We start from the raw sequence: 15,244 nt of genomic DNA, 5'->3' as shown, positions 1-15,244 counted from the left end.
CTGTGCCTTTAATCCCAGAACTCAGGAGGCAGAGGCAGGTGGATTTCTGAGTTCAAGGCCAGCCTGGTCTACAAAGTGAGTTCCAGGACAGCCAGGGCTACACAGAGAAACCCTGTCTTGAAAAACCAAAAAAAAAAAAAAAAAAAAAAAAAAAAGGGCCTGGAACTCACTATGTAACTCAGACAGACTCCAACCTTCCAACCTTGCAACCACACTCCGGCTGGCTTTATCCTCTGGAAGTGCTGGGAAGACAGGTGTAAGTGACCGTGTTTATTTCTTTTACAAGTGTCTTATCTCACATGGCTGTGTGACACCCTTTCACAGTGGGCCCAGTGCTGGGCACCCATAGGTAAGTAATATACTCAGTAAGGTGACAGTTTGGGTGAGACACAGAGAGTCTGTCAAGTGCAGTGAGAGATGTCTAAGGCTTGGGAGGAGGAAGGGTCACTGTTTCAGAAGGGAAGGGAAATGACTTTTAGAAAAGGGAAAGGAAACAGAAACAACAGACAGGATGAAATAGGGTGCAGGGGGCTGCCCGGGCATGTCCGTGCCAGGAGCTCAGGGCTGCCTCTTCCCCATGTGTCCAGTGCCAGATGGGTATTACGTCGGGCGGGCCAGGTGTTTAAGTTCACGAGTGTAACCCGCCATCAAACCATTTAGCGGGAATCTGTCTCAGGAGTGACTTTGTGAGCACAGGTCTGGGCTCAGTTTCTTCTGTATGTGACTGGCATGTTTTGTAGGGTCAGCCAGTGCAATCTCGTGGGTGTGCTTCAGCTATTGCGGGTGTCAGCCTGAGAGTGCTATTTGGATTGGAGTGTGTGCCCCTTTGAACCTGCCAGGAAGTTGTTCTGAGAAGGGGTCAGCTTTAGTGTAGTGCGAATGCCCTAGGCATCGGGGACACGGGTTTGTGAGTTTGAGACTGTTTGAATATTGTTTGTGCAACTACGTGTGGGGTGTCACTGTCTGTGTGTGACCCAGTGAGCCAGTAAGTAAGATAATCTGGATGTCTGGGTTTGTGTGAGCTTTTGTGGCCACGCTCTTGTTCCGATGTGTATCTGTGCCTCTGGTCTGACTTTGTGTCCCTGTGGCTCAGTCATCAGTGACTCGGTGCACCCTGGTGTGCCAGTCCGTTAGTCTGAGCGTACTCCTCGGGTGTGGGTGTGGGTGTGGGTCCCAGTCAGTGTGTCAGTGTGTCAAGCGTGTGTCCGGACACCCTAGGTCTGGGCTGTCCCCACACTGCTCCTCCTGCCTGGACCAGGCCTCGCCCCGCCCCTCTGGCTGCCGGGAAACCCCCCGCGCCGAGGTAGGGGGCGCGGCGCCCGCCTGCAAGCCCCGACTTGTCCCCGGCCGCGGGCGGGGCCCTGGCGTCACGCGGGGGCGGGGCGTGGGAGCCAGCGAGAGGCGGGGTGGGGCGGGGCGGCTGCCGAGCGAGCGGGGCCCGGGGATCTGCCGGGAGGCTTGAGACGCGGCATAGAGCCACATGCGAGCCGGGAGCCCAGGAGGCGGTGGCGACACCAGCAAGCAAGCAGCAGCGGTGATCCGGACGCAGACACGAAGACTCCAGAAGCAGCAACAGCAGCAGTCACTGCAGTTAGAGCAGCAGGAGCAGCAGCAAGGTGCCTCAATAGCAACCCACTCGGCGGGCGAGCCCTCCAGAAGGCAACCGCCCGCCACCCCATCGCCTCCTTTCTCCGGAGTGTTCATGCCCCCGGGGTGAGTGAGCACCCCGATTCCCGAAGCTGCTTACGAGCGGCAAGGCCTGGAGGGCTCCCTGGAGGAGGTGACGGGGTGCACGGGCCGATAGAACGGTCGCCTTGCATTCCCGCAGCTTGTGCCCCAGCTTTCATCACTGGGACTAAGGCTGGGCCAGGCGGGCGGGAAGGAAGCACCTGGGACTCAGAGCGCCCTGTCTGGGCGCACAGGTGCCACAGCGGTCTGGCGGGTTTGTTTACAAACAATGGGGTTCGGGCTCGCCCGCGCCCCCTGGTGGCTAGTGAGACCTGGGAGGAGCGTGGCCCCGGGCTCGCTCGAGTCCCCCGAGTCCCACTGCGGGAGGGTTGGGGTGGGGGGTGGCACCGAGGATCGGCCACACCCAGAGCGCGCGCCCGCCGGGGGCGGCGACAGGGGGCGGCGGAGGCTGTGGCTCCCGCGGGCGGGGGCTGCGCCCCAGCAACAGCCGGTTATTGGCCCCGCGCGCGATGGGCGGGCGGGGCGGGCGCACGTGGCGGCGTCGAGGGGGGGGGCTGTGACAGCGGAGGGGTGGCGGGGACCGCGCGTGCGGGGCTGTGGATCTGCAGGTGTCTCGCCTGGGTGTGTGTGCTCGTGTCTGGCTCCCGAGTTTGTTGTATCCCTACACCGAGATGTTGGCGTTTGTCACCCGGAGGGGTGTCTGCGTGAGTCCTTGCCCGCGTGTCTGCGGGGTGGGGTGCACCTGTCCGTTTACGGGTGTGGGTGGCCACCCCCCCAAACCAGAGTTGTATACGTGTGCTCTTAAGGGGTGAAAAGGGGGATCTGTATCTGTCGCTTGCCTGGTAGTGCTGGTGGTGGTGGTGCGGACGACCGGGGCACTTGAGCTGTGTTTGTGTGTCGCTTGAGTGAGCTGTGTTGCTGTGCAGGGGTCTCGCCCAAGTGTGCGCTGCATGTGTGTGTGTGTGTGTGTGTGTGTGTGTGTGTGTGTGTATGCGCGCGCGCTCGTGCTGTCTCTGGGTGTCTCCAAGACAAGCATCTGCTATACCCAGCTTTTGGGATGGGATGCCACCCAGTGCCTGATCGCTCCCTGGGTGACTTCTGAGCAGCAAGAGGCACAAGGCACGCTGAGCATGAAGGGCTTTGGGGGTGGGGGTGGGGGTGGGGGATCTAGTGGGTTCAGTGCCAGCCCCTCTCTCTGCATGCAGTGTGTGTGTGTGTGTGTGTGTGTGTGTGTGTGTGTGTGTGTAAGAGAGAGGGAGAGAGAGAGAGAGTGAGAGAGAGTGAGTTTTGGGTCTGAGGGGTTTGTATCTGTGATCCAGGCTCCTATGTGTCATGTGGTGCTCTCTCTCTGTAGTGTTTATACCAGTCACGTGAGGCCAGTGTTTTCTATCTCTGCATTAGGTGTGTGTGCTGCTGGGCTCTGTGTGTGTGTGTGTGTGTGTTTTTTCTGGGGCTGACAGTTGGCTGTGGTGTATTGGGGCTGAGAGGAGAGGCTGGACCTATGGCTTCTACCAGCTGCGGCTGGTGCCTCCCCATGTGGCTGCCCCGCACGCGAGGGGGGGGATGATGTATCTGGATATGATGACATGTGTCTATGTGTGGCTGTTGTATCCCAGGAGCTCAAAGTTGGGGCGGGGGTGCACATTCAGGTGTGTTTTGAGATGATGGTGGTGCGTGTGCTAAGGTATAGTAGGGGTGTCTTTGGGTTGTCTGTGTGTATGCGGGAGAAACACGTTGAAGACTTGAGTCTGTTGTGCTTCAGTGTGTGACGGCTGCATTGTGGGCGGGTGAGCGCGGGCATGTCAGCAGCGGGTCAGTGTGAGACTGGTGTAAATATGTTGAAAGGGCTCTGGATGGCTGTGTGTGCATGTCTAAGTGTGTCCCCATGTGTTTCTGGGTGAGCCACCTCACTGGGGGAGCGGGAGGGGCGGTAAAGTTGGACACTTCTCTGAGTTCACTGGTGTCTTCCCATTACACACACACACACACACACACACACACACACAGGGTTCTGACAGCACCGTGTATCTTGGGAGCTCCAGCACCCCTGCTGCGCTCTTCTCTGTTGAGAAAGTTCTCCCAAGCCCTGAGAGTCATAGGCAGTTTTCCTGGTGGGTTTTGCAACAAACCCCAGACGCAGTCTGTGCGCCCCTCATCATGTGTCCCGGCCAGGCTGTCCCTGGGGTCATCCCTTCCTGGGTTGGAGTGACTTCCAGGCAGGGTGTCTTCGAGGTGGGGTCCTGCAGCCCGCCTCCCCCCCCCCCCCCGCAGTCGCCCCACTGACCTCCCGCCGTGTCCCGCAGGCTCCAGGGAGCGCCATGGCCCGCGCACGCCAGGAGGGCAGCTCTCCGGAGCCCGTAGAGGGTCTAGCCCGCGACAGTCCGCGCCCCTTCCCGCTCGGCCGCCTGATGCCCTCCGCTGTATCCTGCAGCCTTTGCGAGCCCGGCCTGCCCGCCGCCCCTGCTGCCCCTGCCTTGCTGCCGGCCGCCTACCTCTGCGCCCCCACCGCTCCACCTGCCGTCACCGCCGCCCTGGGGGGCCCCCGCTGGCCTGGGGGTCACCGCAGCCGGCCCCGAGGCCCGCGCCCGGACGGTGAGTGCCCGCCCCGCACCCGGGGAAGCTGAAGCGGGAGTGGAGCTGAGTGGGGCCACCGGGAGGGTGTGGCCAGTGTGGTCTTTGTGTAGCAAGAACCAGGAAGACAGAGTGGGAGACATGGATGGAGGGGCCAAGTCGAGTGGGAAGTCCCTCTTAGAATCTGACTGCAGTCCCCGGAGTTGCAGTCCACGTCCCTTCCCGGGCCTCGGGCAACAGCTGTTTCTCAGCTCCCCTCCCCCAGCCCGGGTCCCTGGGCGCCCCCCACCCCCATGAGGATTGCAGTGGGAAGGAGTGTGGCCAGTGGGAGGACTGTCACCCCAGGACTTTGGGGAGGGGTCGGAGGCCTTACCCTTTTATTTGAATCTCTTTGGCACTGGCAGGGTTAGTCCGCAGTCCCCCGAGAGGAAGGAGGGGGGGAGGGGCCATTGTGTTGGGAAAGTCCCCCTCGGGGAGAGGGTGAGGCTCAGGGAGGGAAGGGTTAAAGGTCCCTCGCCTGATGGGCTGTTAACCCTGTGGTGCCCGGCTACGGGGAATGACCATCTGGGTTTCCCTTTCTATCTGCCCCCACCTCCCCATGAAGAGAGAAAAACTTTCCAACTTTCCCTGCGTTTCAGGACTAGGTTCAGAGATAATGGAAACTGAGGTTCAGGACCTAGTGTGACAGGACCGAGGCACAAGAATGAGTGCCAGAGGAGGTGGAGCACAAAGTCTAACCCAGTACTCCTGCCACCCTCACCCAAACCCTAGTCCTCTTGGGTTAGTCCCAGTCTGGCCTTCTGGTCATCAGGCCAATGCCACATCCGGGGGTGTGGCCTCACTGTGGTTGGGCAGGAGTGAGCTGGAGACCTGAGGGTAGTGATTGGGTGGGGTCAGTGGCGGTATCCCCGTGTGACCTTGGTCACTTCTGTGGGTGGAGCCTCAGTTTCCCCGTCTGTCAAATAGAACAGGCTAGATTTGACCCTGTATTAGAATAGGGGTACTTAGGTCGGATAAGTTGAGGGACTTCCACATTGATATGAGCTTTAATGGGTAATTGACCATTCAGGTGACCCCAGAGCCACTTCCGCAAGACCCCTTTCTTGGGCCTGCGGGAAAGAGTGGGAAAAAGGGAATTTCTATGGCTGAGTGGAGAAGAAAGCACAGTGTAGCTCCCGGACGCCTCCGGGCAGACTGGGTGGATGGTGACCACGCCCCTTTCCCCTCTCCCAGGTCCTCAGCCCTCGCTGTCACCAGCCCAGCAGCACTTAGAGTCGCCCGTGCCCAGCGCCCCGGAGGCCCTGGCGGGAGGCCCCACCCAAGCTGCCCCGGGAGTGCGTGTGGAGGAGGAGGAGTGGGCCCGGGAGATCGGGGCCCAGCTGCGGCGGATGGCGGACGACCTCAACGCGCAGTACGAGCGGCGGGTGAGTGCGGGGCGGCGGGCAGGTGGGGAGGGGGCTGCACACCCCGCCAGATGTGCTGCAGCTGCTGGCCCAGCGCGCGCGAGGTCGCGCCAGGGACAAGCAGATGGGGGTGTGGGGGAAGGAATGGATCGGCTGGATGCTGGGATCCGGTGTGGGCCAGATCAGGACCGGAGCCCCCCGGCAGGGTCGGGGAAAGCTACTCGGAGCCCGCGGTCGCGGGGACTGAGGGCGGCGCTCGGCGCGGCGGCTCCTATATCCCGGGCTATTTATAGCCGGTGAGTCAGCAACGCGCCGCGCCCGCCGCGCCCGCCCCCGCCGAGCTGCGCCTCGCAGCGCCTCCCGCCGGCTGCTTCGCGCCGGCACCTCCCTGGGTCGGGCCCGCCACTTGGTCCTTCTTGATCGGAGCCCCCCATGAAACCCCCAGAGCCCGGTTCCCGCCCCTAGCGCTGTGCACTCTGCACATGGCCCTTGCATTGTTTGCTGATTTCAACAGAGAGAGAGGCGCACCCCACTGACGGTGGATGGGTACAGGTCCCTCTGCTCCCTGGCCTTGTCGCCTACCTTTTGTAAAGGGGACATCCTCCCAGCAGCGACTCACTCCCAGCAGGTGTTTTTTTGCCCCCACTTACATGCACGCACAGCCAGGGGCGTTGTTTTTAGCTCCCATCCTGGCTCTGGCGCGCCTTCTCCTAACTATGGCTTTCCAAAGTCCTCCATCTCCTTCATTGGTTACCACTGAGCAAATCCTAGAGACTAGCCAAGTGGCGTGGCCTGGTGGCAGCATCCCTTAATCCCACCTACTCAGGGAGGGAGAAAGAAAGTTCAAAGCCAGCCTGGGCAGCCCAGTGAGTGATATCCTGCTTCAGAAATAGTCTTTGAAGTGGCTCAGAGGATAAAGGTGCTTGCTACCAAAACTGGTGAACAGAGTTCCGTTCCCAGGACCCACGTAGTAAAAGTCAGTCTAATCTAACATAGTGTTCTCTAACCTCCACATATGGTGCACACACAAATCCCCCCTTTCTCTCTCTCTCTCTCTCTCTCTCTCTCTCTCTCTCTCTCTCTCTCTCTCTCTCTCTCTCACACACACACACACACACACACACACACACACGTTAATGGTTAAGAGAACTCTTACAGAGAACCAGGGTCAGATTCCCAGCTGACAACTGCCTGTAATTCCAGGTCCAGGGATCCAATGCCTTCTGGTATTTGCCAGCACGCACACATTAGTTTGTTTGTTTGTTTGTTTGTTTGTTTTTTAAAGATTTATTTATTTTATGTTTATGAGTACTCTGTTGCTGTCTTCAGACACAGCAGAAGAGGGCATCAGATGGTTGTGAGCCACCACGTGGTTGCTGGGATTTGAACTCAGGACCTCTGGAAGAGCAGTCAGTGCTCTTAACTGCTGAGCTATCTCTCCAGCCCACATATTTTTTTTTTTAGTTTTATTTATTTACTTATATATAATTCAGGGGAGGCTGATGTAGCTCAGTTGGTAGAGTGCTTGCCTAGGAGAGAGACACTGACCCTTAGGTCTGTGGGTCAAGGTCACCCTCAAATACAGTTTCAGTTCCAGGAGATCCTGTGCGACTTGAGGTGAGGTCTCAAAAACAGGAAAATTTTCTTTTCTTTTTTTTCTTTCGGTTTCACAGGGTTTCTCTGTGTAGCCCTGGCTGTCCTGCAACTCACTCTGTAGACTAGGCAAACTGACCGGGAACTCTGGCAAGAGGTTCTCTCCTCCTGCCCTTCCCCCACCCTGGGCTTAAAGGTTCCACTCAGCTGAGCTTTTTTTTTTTTTTTTTTTTTTAAACACGTGCCTGGAATCCACCAGTGAGGGGCACAAGGTGTGGCTTAGCAGCAAACATTGTCTAGCATTATTCTTTTCTCCTCTTTTCTAAGAGACGGCCATCTCTGGCTTGGCCGATGTGCTGTTGTCTTCAGAGTGAACACCCAGGGTTCCGTGCTCCCCCTAATATGCTGACTAAGTATAATGATAGTGAACTCACAAGGTGGCACCCACCACCTTGCCCAGTTGCAAGGAGGAGGAGGGCACAGGAGGCCTGGGCTAGTTCTGGGCATGTACTCCAATGGGGTCATTAGCCTGACATCTTCCAAATGAATTACATTCTTCACAACCAAGAACATGAGCCGGCTGGATCTGCTTGGCCACAAAACCAGTGGAAGGACCAAATAAAAGCTCTCTCTCTCTCCCTCCTTTCCTTCCTTCCTTCCTTCCTTCCTTCCTTCCTTCCTTCCTTCCTTCCTACCTACCTACCTACACTGGCTGTCCTAGAACTCACTATGTAGACCACCATGCTAGCCTTGAATTCTCAGAGATCTGCCTCACAAGTTCTAAGATTAAAGATGTGAGCTACCACACCCAGCATTCTTTCTTTTTCTCTCTCTCTTTCTCTCTTTCTTTTTCTCTTTTCCTTTTTTTTCTTTCTTTCCTTTCCTTTCCTTTCCTTTCCTTTCCTTTCCTTTCCTTTCTTTCTTTCTTTTTCTTTTTTTTTAAGGCTGGCTCTTAATAAACTGTTCACACTGGCTTTGAAAAACTCACTCTGTAGCTCAGACAGGCTTTGAACTTTTGTCTTCCTGCCTCAGCCTCCTGAGTCACTGGGATTACAGGCCTGTGCCATCACAGAAGAAATCTAGATGCTAAATCACACTTTTTCTCTACCACCAGGGAGCGAACAAGAGTTTCCCTGAAGCCAGCATTGCCAAGAGACACCTTCTCTCAGCCTTGCTGGGTAGGCCTGCTGTTCTCAACCCTCTTCCTGGGTGGTTTGAGAACTGCTAAGGCTGTTGGGCTACTCCTTACTCTCCCATGTCCCAACAACAGCCTTTTGTTTGTTTGGTTTGATTTTTTCCAGTTAGGAGCCTGTGCTCTAGCACAAATTTAGTGAGGCACACTAAGATGAGGAGTTCGAGCTACCATGCCTGTCTCTCACCTTGAGTGGGCTGCATTTCAGCTCACCCCTTAGAGCCCTTGTGATTTGTAGGGTGTCTGTGCCAGGCTCTATGCTCTGGGAATTCTGCCCCAGCCCCTTCCCACCTATGTTGGGAGAGTGTGCCCTGGTGAGTGAGGGGCTGAAAGATGGCTGGTAAGAGGGTTGCGCTCAGTTTTGGGACCAATCTCGAACCCACACCTTTTGCTCACTAACCCAGTGTCTGCGGGTCCAAGCTAATTCCTACTTCCTCCTCTCCCCAGAGACAAGAAGAGCAGCATCGACACCGACCCTCACCCTGGAGGGTCATGTACAATCTCTTCATGGGACTCCTCCCCTTACCCAGGGATCCTGGAGCCCCAGAAATGGAGCCCAACTAGGTGCCTACACCCGCCCGGGGGACGTCGGAGACTTGGGGGGCAGGACCCCCTCCGCCTTCTGACACCCTGGCCAGCGCGGGGGACTTTTTCTGCACCATGTAGCATACTGGACTGCCAGTCTTGTCTGTCCCAGGGGCAGGCAAGGGATGCCACTCGAGCCCGGGCAGCCTGGGTGCACTGATGGAGATACGGACTTGGGGGGACCCTGGCCTCCCGAAAGCCAGGGAAGGGAGGGCTGAAGGACTCATGGTGACCGAGGGGGTGGGAACCGAGCCGCCCGCCTCTGTCGCCCACCACCATCTCAGGAAAGGCTGCTGGTGCTGGCTGCCCGTTCCAGCTGCAGGGGGGACGCTGGGGGTGTCCCCAGTGCGCCTTCACTTTGGGCCTGGCCTCAGGCCCTTGGTGCTTCCCCCCCTCCTCCTGAGGAGGGGGTCTGTGAAGAGCATATGAGCCAAACCTGACCACTAGCCTCCTGGAGCCAGAGAATGGGGGGCGTGTGAAGGCCTTCTTAACCCAGTGCCCAGCCATCTTCCCTGAGCCGCCGGCGGGCGGTGACCGATGCCTGCCTCACCTTCATCTGGGGGTGTCCAGGAGGGGTCCAGACTGTGAATCCTGTGCTCTGCCCGGGACCACCCCACCCCCCCAATCCCCATCCATCTCATTGCATAGGTTTAGAGAGAGCACGTGTGACCACTGGCATTCATTTGGGGGGTGGGAGATATTGGCAGAAGCCACCCCAGCCTTAGTCCCCAGGGCAAAGCGCTGGGGAGGAAGATGGGGAGTCAGGGAGGGGGGAAGTCTCAGAAGAGGGAGGAGTCTGGGAGCGGGGAGGGACGGCCCAGCCTGTAAGATACTGTACATGCACTGCTGTAGATATACTGGAATGAATTTTCTGTACATGTTTGGTTAATTTTTTTTGTACATGATTTTTGTATGTTTCCTTTTCAATAAAATCAGATTGAACAGTGAACATTCTTTTTGTTAGCTTTACCAGTAGGGCATCTGGCACTACCTGTGAGGACATGAAAGAAACTGGGGGGGGGGGGGAGGGGGAGGTGAGAAATGGCTCAGTGGTTAAGAGCACTGACTGCTCTTCTGAAGGTCCTGAGTTCAAATCCCAGCAGCCACATGGTGGCTCACAACCATCGCAATGAGATCGGACACCCTCTTCTGATATGTCTGAAGGCAGCTACAGTGTACTTACATATAACAATAAATAAATGTAAAAAAGAGAAAGAAAGGGGCAGTCATACTAAAAGGTAAGCTAGAGGCTGGTCTGGCAGCACAGGCCTGTTGTAGCTAGTTAGAAGGCCTGAGCAACTAAGTGAGACCCAGTCTCGGCAATGGGGAGGGGGCAAGGGGAGAGTGGGCTCAGCAGTTAGAGGCATGCGCTGTTCTTCAAGAGGATCTGCACTTCGTTCCCAGCACCCACGCTGCAGCTCACACTCTGTAACCCAAGTTCCAGATCTGATACCTCCTGGCCTGCGGGTACCAGGCATGTGCACAGGGCCCATTCCATGCGGACAAGGAAACCCAAAACCCCCAAAACACAAATATGCACATAAAATAGGTAAATGCGTCAGGGAGGTGGCTCAGCTGTGAAGAGCACCATCCGCTCTCCCAGAGGTCCTGAGTTCAATTCCCAGCAACCACATGGTAGCTCACAACTATGTATAATGTTATCCAATGCCCTCTTCTGGCCTGTAGGCTTTCATATAGATACAAACTTCATATACAATTAATTTAAAAATAAAATAAAAGCCGGGCATGGTGGCGCACGCCTTTAATCCCAGCACTCGGGAGGCAGAGGCAGGCGGATTTCTGAGTTCGAGGCCAGCCTGGTCTACAAAGTGAGTGCCAGGACAGCCAGGGCTACACAGAGAAACCCTGTCTCGAAAAACCAAAAAAAAAAAAAAAAAAATAAAATAAAATAAAATAAAATAAAATAAAATAAAGCCGGGCGTGGTAGCGCACGCCTTGCCTTTAATCCCAGCACTTGGGAGGCAGAGGCAGATAGATTTCTGAGTTCAAGGCCAGCCTGGTCTACAGAGTGAGTTCCAGGACAGAAAGAGAAACCCTGTCTCAAAAAAAAGAATAAAATAAAATAAACAAAATAAAATTTAAAAAGTAGTAGAGAGCCGGTCATGGTGGCACACGCCTTTAATCCCAGCACTCAGGAGGCAGAGGCAGAAGGATTTCTAAGTTCGAGGCCAACCTGGTCTACAAAGTGAGTTCCAGGACAACCAGGGCTATACAGAGAAAACCTGTCTCAAACAAACAAACAAAGAAGCAGTAGAAAGACTGGGAATATTGCTCAGTGGTGGAGCCCCTGCCTAGGAGGATATGGAGGTGTGGCTCAACTGAGCACAAAGTCCTGGGTTCAGTTATTTATACCAAGAGAAAACAGGAAAGCAGGACGAAAGAGGCACACAAGTTGTAGCTACACAGAGCTGGCAGCCACTGCTGTAGTCTTAAGAGAGCAAGCACACACAGGGACTAACACTTCATGTGGATATTTATTCCATCAGGTATGAAGAGGGTAACTACGCTTGAGATTTACTGTACGAATAGATGATCGCTTATAATTTAGAAGCCATGGTTTCAAGAGCTTGAGTTACAGATTGTGAGCTCCGTCCTGAATGACATGGGGTCTAGCCTGGCCCTGTGGCCAGCCTCAGGTTGCTCTCTGGCTAGAAAGGGACCTGGAGCTAAGGTCAGAACTAGACATTCCTTGCACCATTGTCTTAAGGCCAGGCACATGGCCAGCTCTCGATGCTGAGCACAGCCTCAGAACCCACTTTGCATTATTTTGAGAAAGGAGAGTTTTTCCTAACTGACTGAGAATTGGCTGTCCTTGAACCCTCTTAAGTACTAGCTCTGTGATGACTCCAGGGAGAGGCAGATATGTAATACATCTCTTCCTGGTGGCCAGTGACAGTGAAAACAATTTAGGGGAAGTGGATCTTCTAGAGGGCTGTGGGCATAGAGGAGAGGAATCGGATGAAGCCATATCCACTGCCCTCCCGAGCATCTCCACCAGAAGAACGGATATGTGCTCAAGAGTCCAAGTGTACTGTGCACACAGCAGTTCTCAAAAGGGCCAAGTGATGTGGTAGCGCACACCTTTAATCCCAGCACTTGGGAGGCAGAGGCAGGCAGATCTCTGAGCTGGAGTCCAGCCTGGTCTACAGGGCAAGTTCCAGGACAGCTATGGCTATGTAGAGAAACTTTGTGGGTGGGGGAAGTGACAAGACTAATCAAGTCATATATAGGAACAATACAATTGGCTTCATTGTTTCTGGACAATACAGCCAGTCTGAAAATGTTATGTGTCAATTTCAGGTAAAGAAGCTTGCCACCAGGCATGCGAACCTGACTTCAGCCCCCAGACTCATATTATAGGAGAGAACGATTCTCTACAAGTTGTCCTCTGACCTCCATCCACAGAAGCACTGTGTCTTTAAAACTATTGATTCTTTAATATTATTAATATCTTTAATAAGATTTAACTGATTAATTTTCATTAAGTATTGTATGGGTCAGATTGCTAACACCTGTCTGAAATTCCAGTACTTGGGGAATGGCGGCGGCAGGAGGATCAGGAGTCCAAGGTCAGTCCAGGGATGGGTGAGACCTAATATTTGGCAATTTCTTGTTGCTGCTGCCAAAATATTTGATAACAAGAAGCGTTGGTGGTGGTGACTGGAGAGATGGCCAGGTGCTTCACAGTACTCCTTGTTTTTGGAGAAGACTTAGGTTCAGGTCCTAGCACTTACAGGGCAGCTGATAACATCTGTGACTCCAGTTCTAGGGGATCTGATGTCTTCTGGCTTTTCTGTGCGCTAGACACACATGGTGCCCAGACAAACCTACAGTGTGCAAAACATGCAGATACAAAAAATGAATTTTGCCGGGCGTGGTGGCGCACGCCTTTAATCCCAGCACTCAAGCCTGAGTTCCAGGACAGCCAGGGCTACACAGAGAAATCCTGTCTCAAAAAAAAAAAAAAAAAAAAAAACCCAAAAACAAATTTTGTTTTTAGACTTACTTTATTTTTTAAAAGATTTATTTATTGTACGTATTGTGAGTACACTGTAGCTGTCTTCAGACACACCCGAAGAGGGCATCAGATCCCATTACAGAGGGTTGTGAGCCACCATGTGGTTGCTGAAAATTGAACTTGGGACCTCTGGAAGAGCAGCAGTCAGTGCTCTAACCACGGAGTCATCTCTCCAGCCCTAGATTTATTTTATGTGTATGAGTGCACTGTCACTGTCTTCAGACACCAGAAGAGGGCACTGGATCCCCAGGTGTATGTGAGCCACCATGTGGTTGCTGAGAACTGAACTCAGGACCATCTGGAGCCATCTCTCCAGCCCACAAAAATGATTTTTTTTTTTTTTTTTTTTTTTTTTTTGGTTTTTCGAGACAGGGTTTCTCTGTATAACCCTGGCTGTCCTGGAACTCACTTTGTAGACCAGACTGGCCTCGAACTCAGAAATCTGCTTGCCTCTGCCTTCTGAGTGCTGGGATTAAAGGCGTGCACCACCACTGCCCTGCCCTCTTTTCCTTTTTTAAGATTCATTTTTGTGCCAGGCAGTGGTGGCGCATGCCTTTAATCCCAGCACTTGGGAGGCAGAGGCAGGCGGATTTCTGAAAGGAAGGAAGGAAGGAAGGAAGGAAGGAAGGAAGGAAGGAAGGAAGGAAGAAAGAAAGAAAGAAAGAAAGAAAGAAAGAAAGAAAGAAAGAAAGAAAGAAAGAAAGAAAGAAGAAAAATAGTTTTAGCCTGAGCTGGTAAGATAGAGAGGGTAAAGTCTTTTCTCATTTTGCTTGGTGTCTTGCTGACTGTGCAGGTATGCCTGCCTGCTTTGAGACAGGATTTCCCCCAGGCTATCCCCCCCCCACTCACCCCCCCACCCCCATCATGGAGCTCTGGCGATCTACCCTCATCATCAATCTTGGTTACAGGCACAGGCAGCCACACCCAGCCTTTCACATGAGATCCAGGGATTCAAACTCAGGCTTGAGTTTTACCCACACAGAGCCAACTTCCTGGTCTTCTTCATGTTTTATGGGGCTAGGGATAGAACCCAAGGGCCTTACACATGGCAGGCAAGTGCTAAATCACTAAGCTATACCCCAACTCTTCCTTCAGCATTTTAAGTAGTTTTACAGACGCTTGCCCTCTCTTTTTTGCTTTTGAGACAAGTTTTGATTAGCCCAAGATGGCCTTGAACACCCAACCCCCAATCTTCCTGCTTCTCCTCCTAAGCATTGGCAATGGATCCCAGGGCTTTGTGCATGCCAGCCACACGCCAGTCTCTCAACTCGCCATAGAAGGGTAAAGCCCATCTTGTTGGGTGGTGGAGGCAGCCCTGGACATTCACTTGCTTGTCTGGCTGCTCACAGCTCTAGCAGCACAAGAGCAGAAAGATCAGGCTAGAAGCAGGGAATAGGGACCCCCCAGAGCACCCTGCCCAGAAACACAGGGCATCCGCCAGCCACACTTTTTTTTTTTTTTTTTTTTTTTTACCTTATCTTTATTTATTTTTATTATATGTAAGTACACTGCAGCTGTCTTCAGACACTCCAGAAGAGGGCGCCAGATCTCGTTACGGATGGTTATGAGCCACCATGTGGTTGCTGGGATTTGAACCTTGGACCTTCGGAAGAGCAGTCGGGTGCTCTTACCCACTGAGCCATCTCACCAGCCCGCCAGCCACACTTTTACAGTGCCGCAGACAGTGCCACCAAGGAGCAAACGTTCACAGATAGAAACCTGTGGAGAATCCATTCAAACCAATGCATGTGCATGCATGTGTGTGCGCATGCTCACTATACACATAGGGGCATGTGTGCACACACTCATACACACACATACATACATGTATACATGCATACCAATTTGGAACATGATTTCATTCTGGAGTCCAGACTGGCTTCCGACTTATTATATCTACACTAACTTAGTCTTCCATTTGCGGTTTGTTTGTTTTCCAAGACAGGGTTTCTCGGTTTCTCTGTGTAGCCCTGGCTGTTCTGAAACTCACGCTGTAGACCAGGCTGGCCTCGAACTCAGAAATTCACCCGCCTCTGCCTCCCAAGTGCTGGGATTAAAGGCATGTGCCACCACGCCCGGCTAGGGTTTCTTGATATAGCCCTGGAACTCATTCTTTAGGCCAGGCTGGATTTATAGATTCATCTGCCTCTGCCTTCTAAGTGCTGGGATTAA

General features: G+C 53.9%; 1 protein-coding gene across 5 annotated transcripts; it reads left to right on the top strand.

The window, feature by feature from the left end:
* The first annotated feature begins 1,439 nt into the window (after positions 1-1,439).
* Bbc3 (BCL2 binding component 3) lies at positions 1,440-9,982 on the top strand. Of its 5 annotated transcripts, none has more exons than XM_021167005.2 (4): positions 1,440-1,713; positions 3,993-4,281; positions 5,494-5,684; positions 8,896-9,982. In XM_021167005.2, the coding sequence occupies exons 2-4, from the start codon at positions 4,008-4,010 to the stop codon at positions 9,010-9,012; spliced, it is 582 nt and encodes a 193-aa protein (XP_021022664.1). In that variant the 5' UTR covers positions 1,440-1,713; positions 3,993-4,007; the 3' UTR covers positions 9,013-9,982. The 5 variants fall into 5 exon arrangements, with proteins under 5 accessions (XP_021022664.1, XP_021022663.1, XP_021022667.1 ...); XM_021167004.3 differs by lacking the exon at positions 1,440-1,713 and adding an exon at positions 2,270-2,393; XM_021167008.2 differs by lacking the exon at positions 1,440-1,713 and adding an exon at positions 2,283-2,310.
* The last annotated feature ends 5,262 nt before the right edge of the window (positions 9,983-15,244 follow it).

This window comes from Mus caroli, unplaced genomic scaffold (assembly GCF_978045245.1).
Source record: "Mus caroli unplaced genomic scaffold, Mus_caroli_1 scaffold_8, whole genome shotgun sequence".
Taxonomy (NCBI): Eukaryota; Metazoa; Chordata; class Mammalia; order Rodentia; family Muridae; genus Mus; species Mus caroli.
Note: the sequence above shows the minus strand (reverse complement) of the source record. Positions and strands in the feature narration are given on the sequence as shown.

Excerpts from the sequence above, each read along its gene's own strand:
- Bbc3 (XM_021167004.3), top strand. The coding sequence starts at position 2,361 with ATGTTGGCGTTTGTCACCCGGAGGGGTGTCTGC. Across the intron at positions 2,394-3,992 it reads TCACCCGGAGGGGTGTCTGC|GCTCCAGGGAGCGCCATGGC; the intron begins GTGAGTCCTTGC and ends CGTGTCCCGCAG. Across the intron at positions 4,282-5,493 it reads CCGAGGCCCGCGCCCGGACG|GTCCTCAGCCCTCGCTGTCA; the intron begins GTGAGTGCCCGC and ends CCCCTCTCCCAG.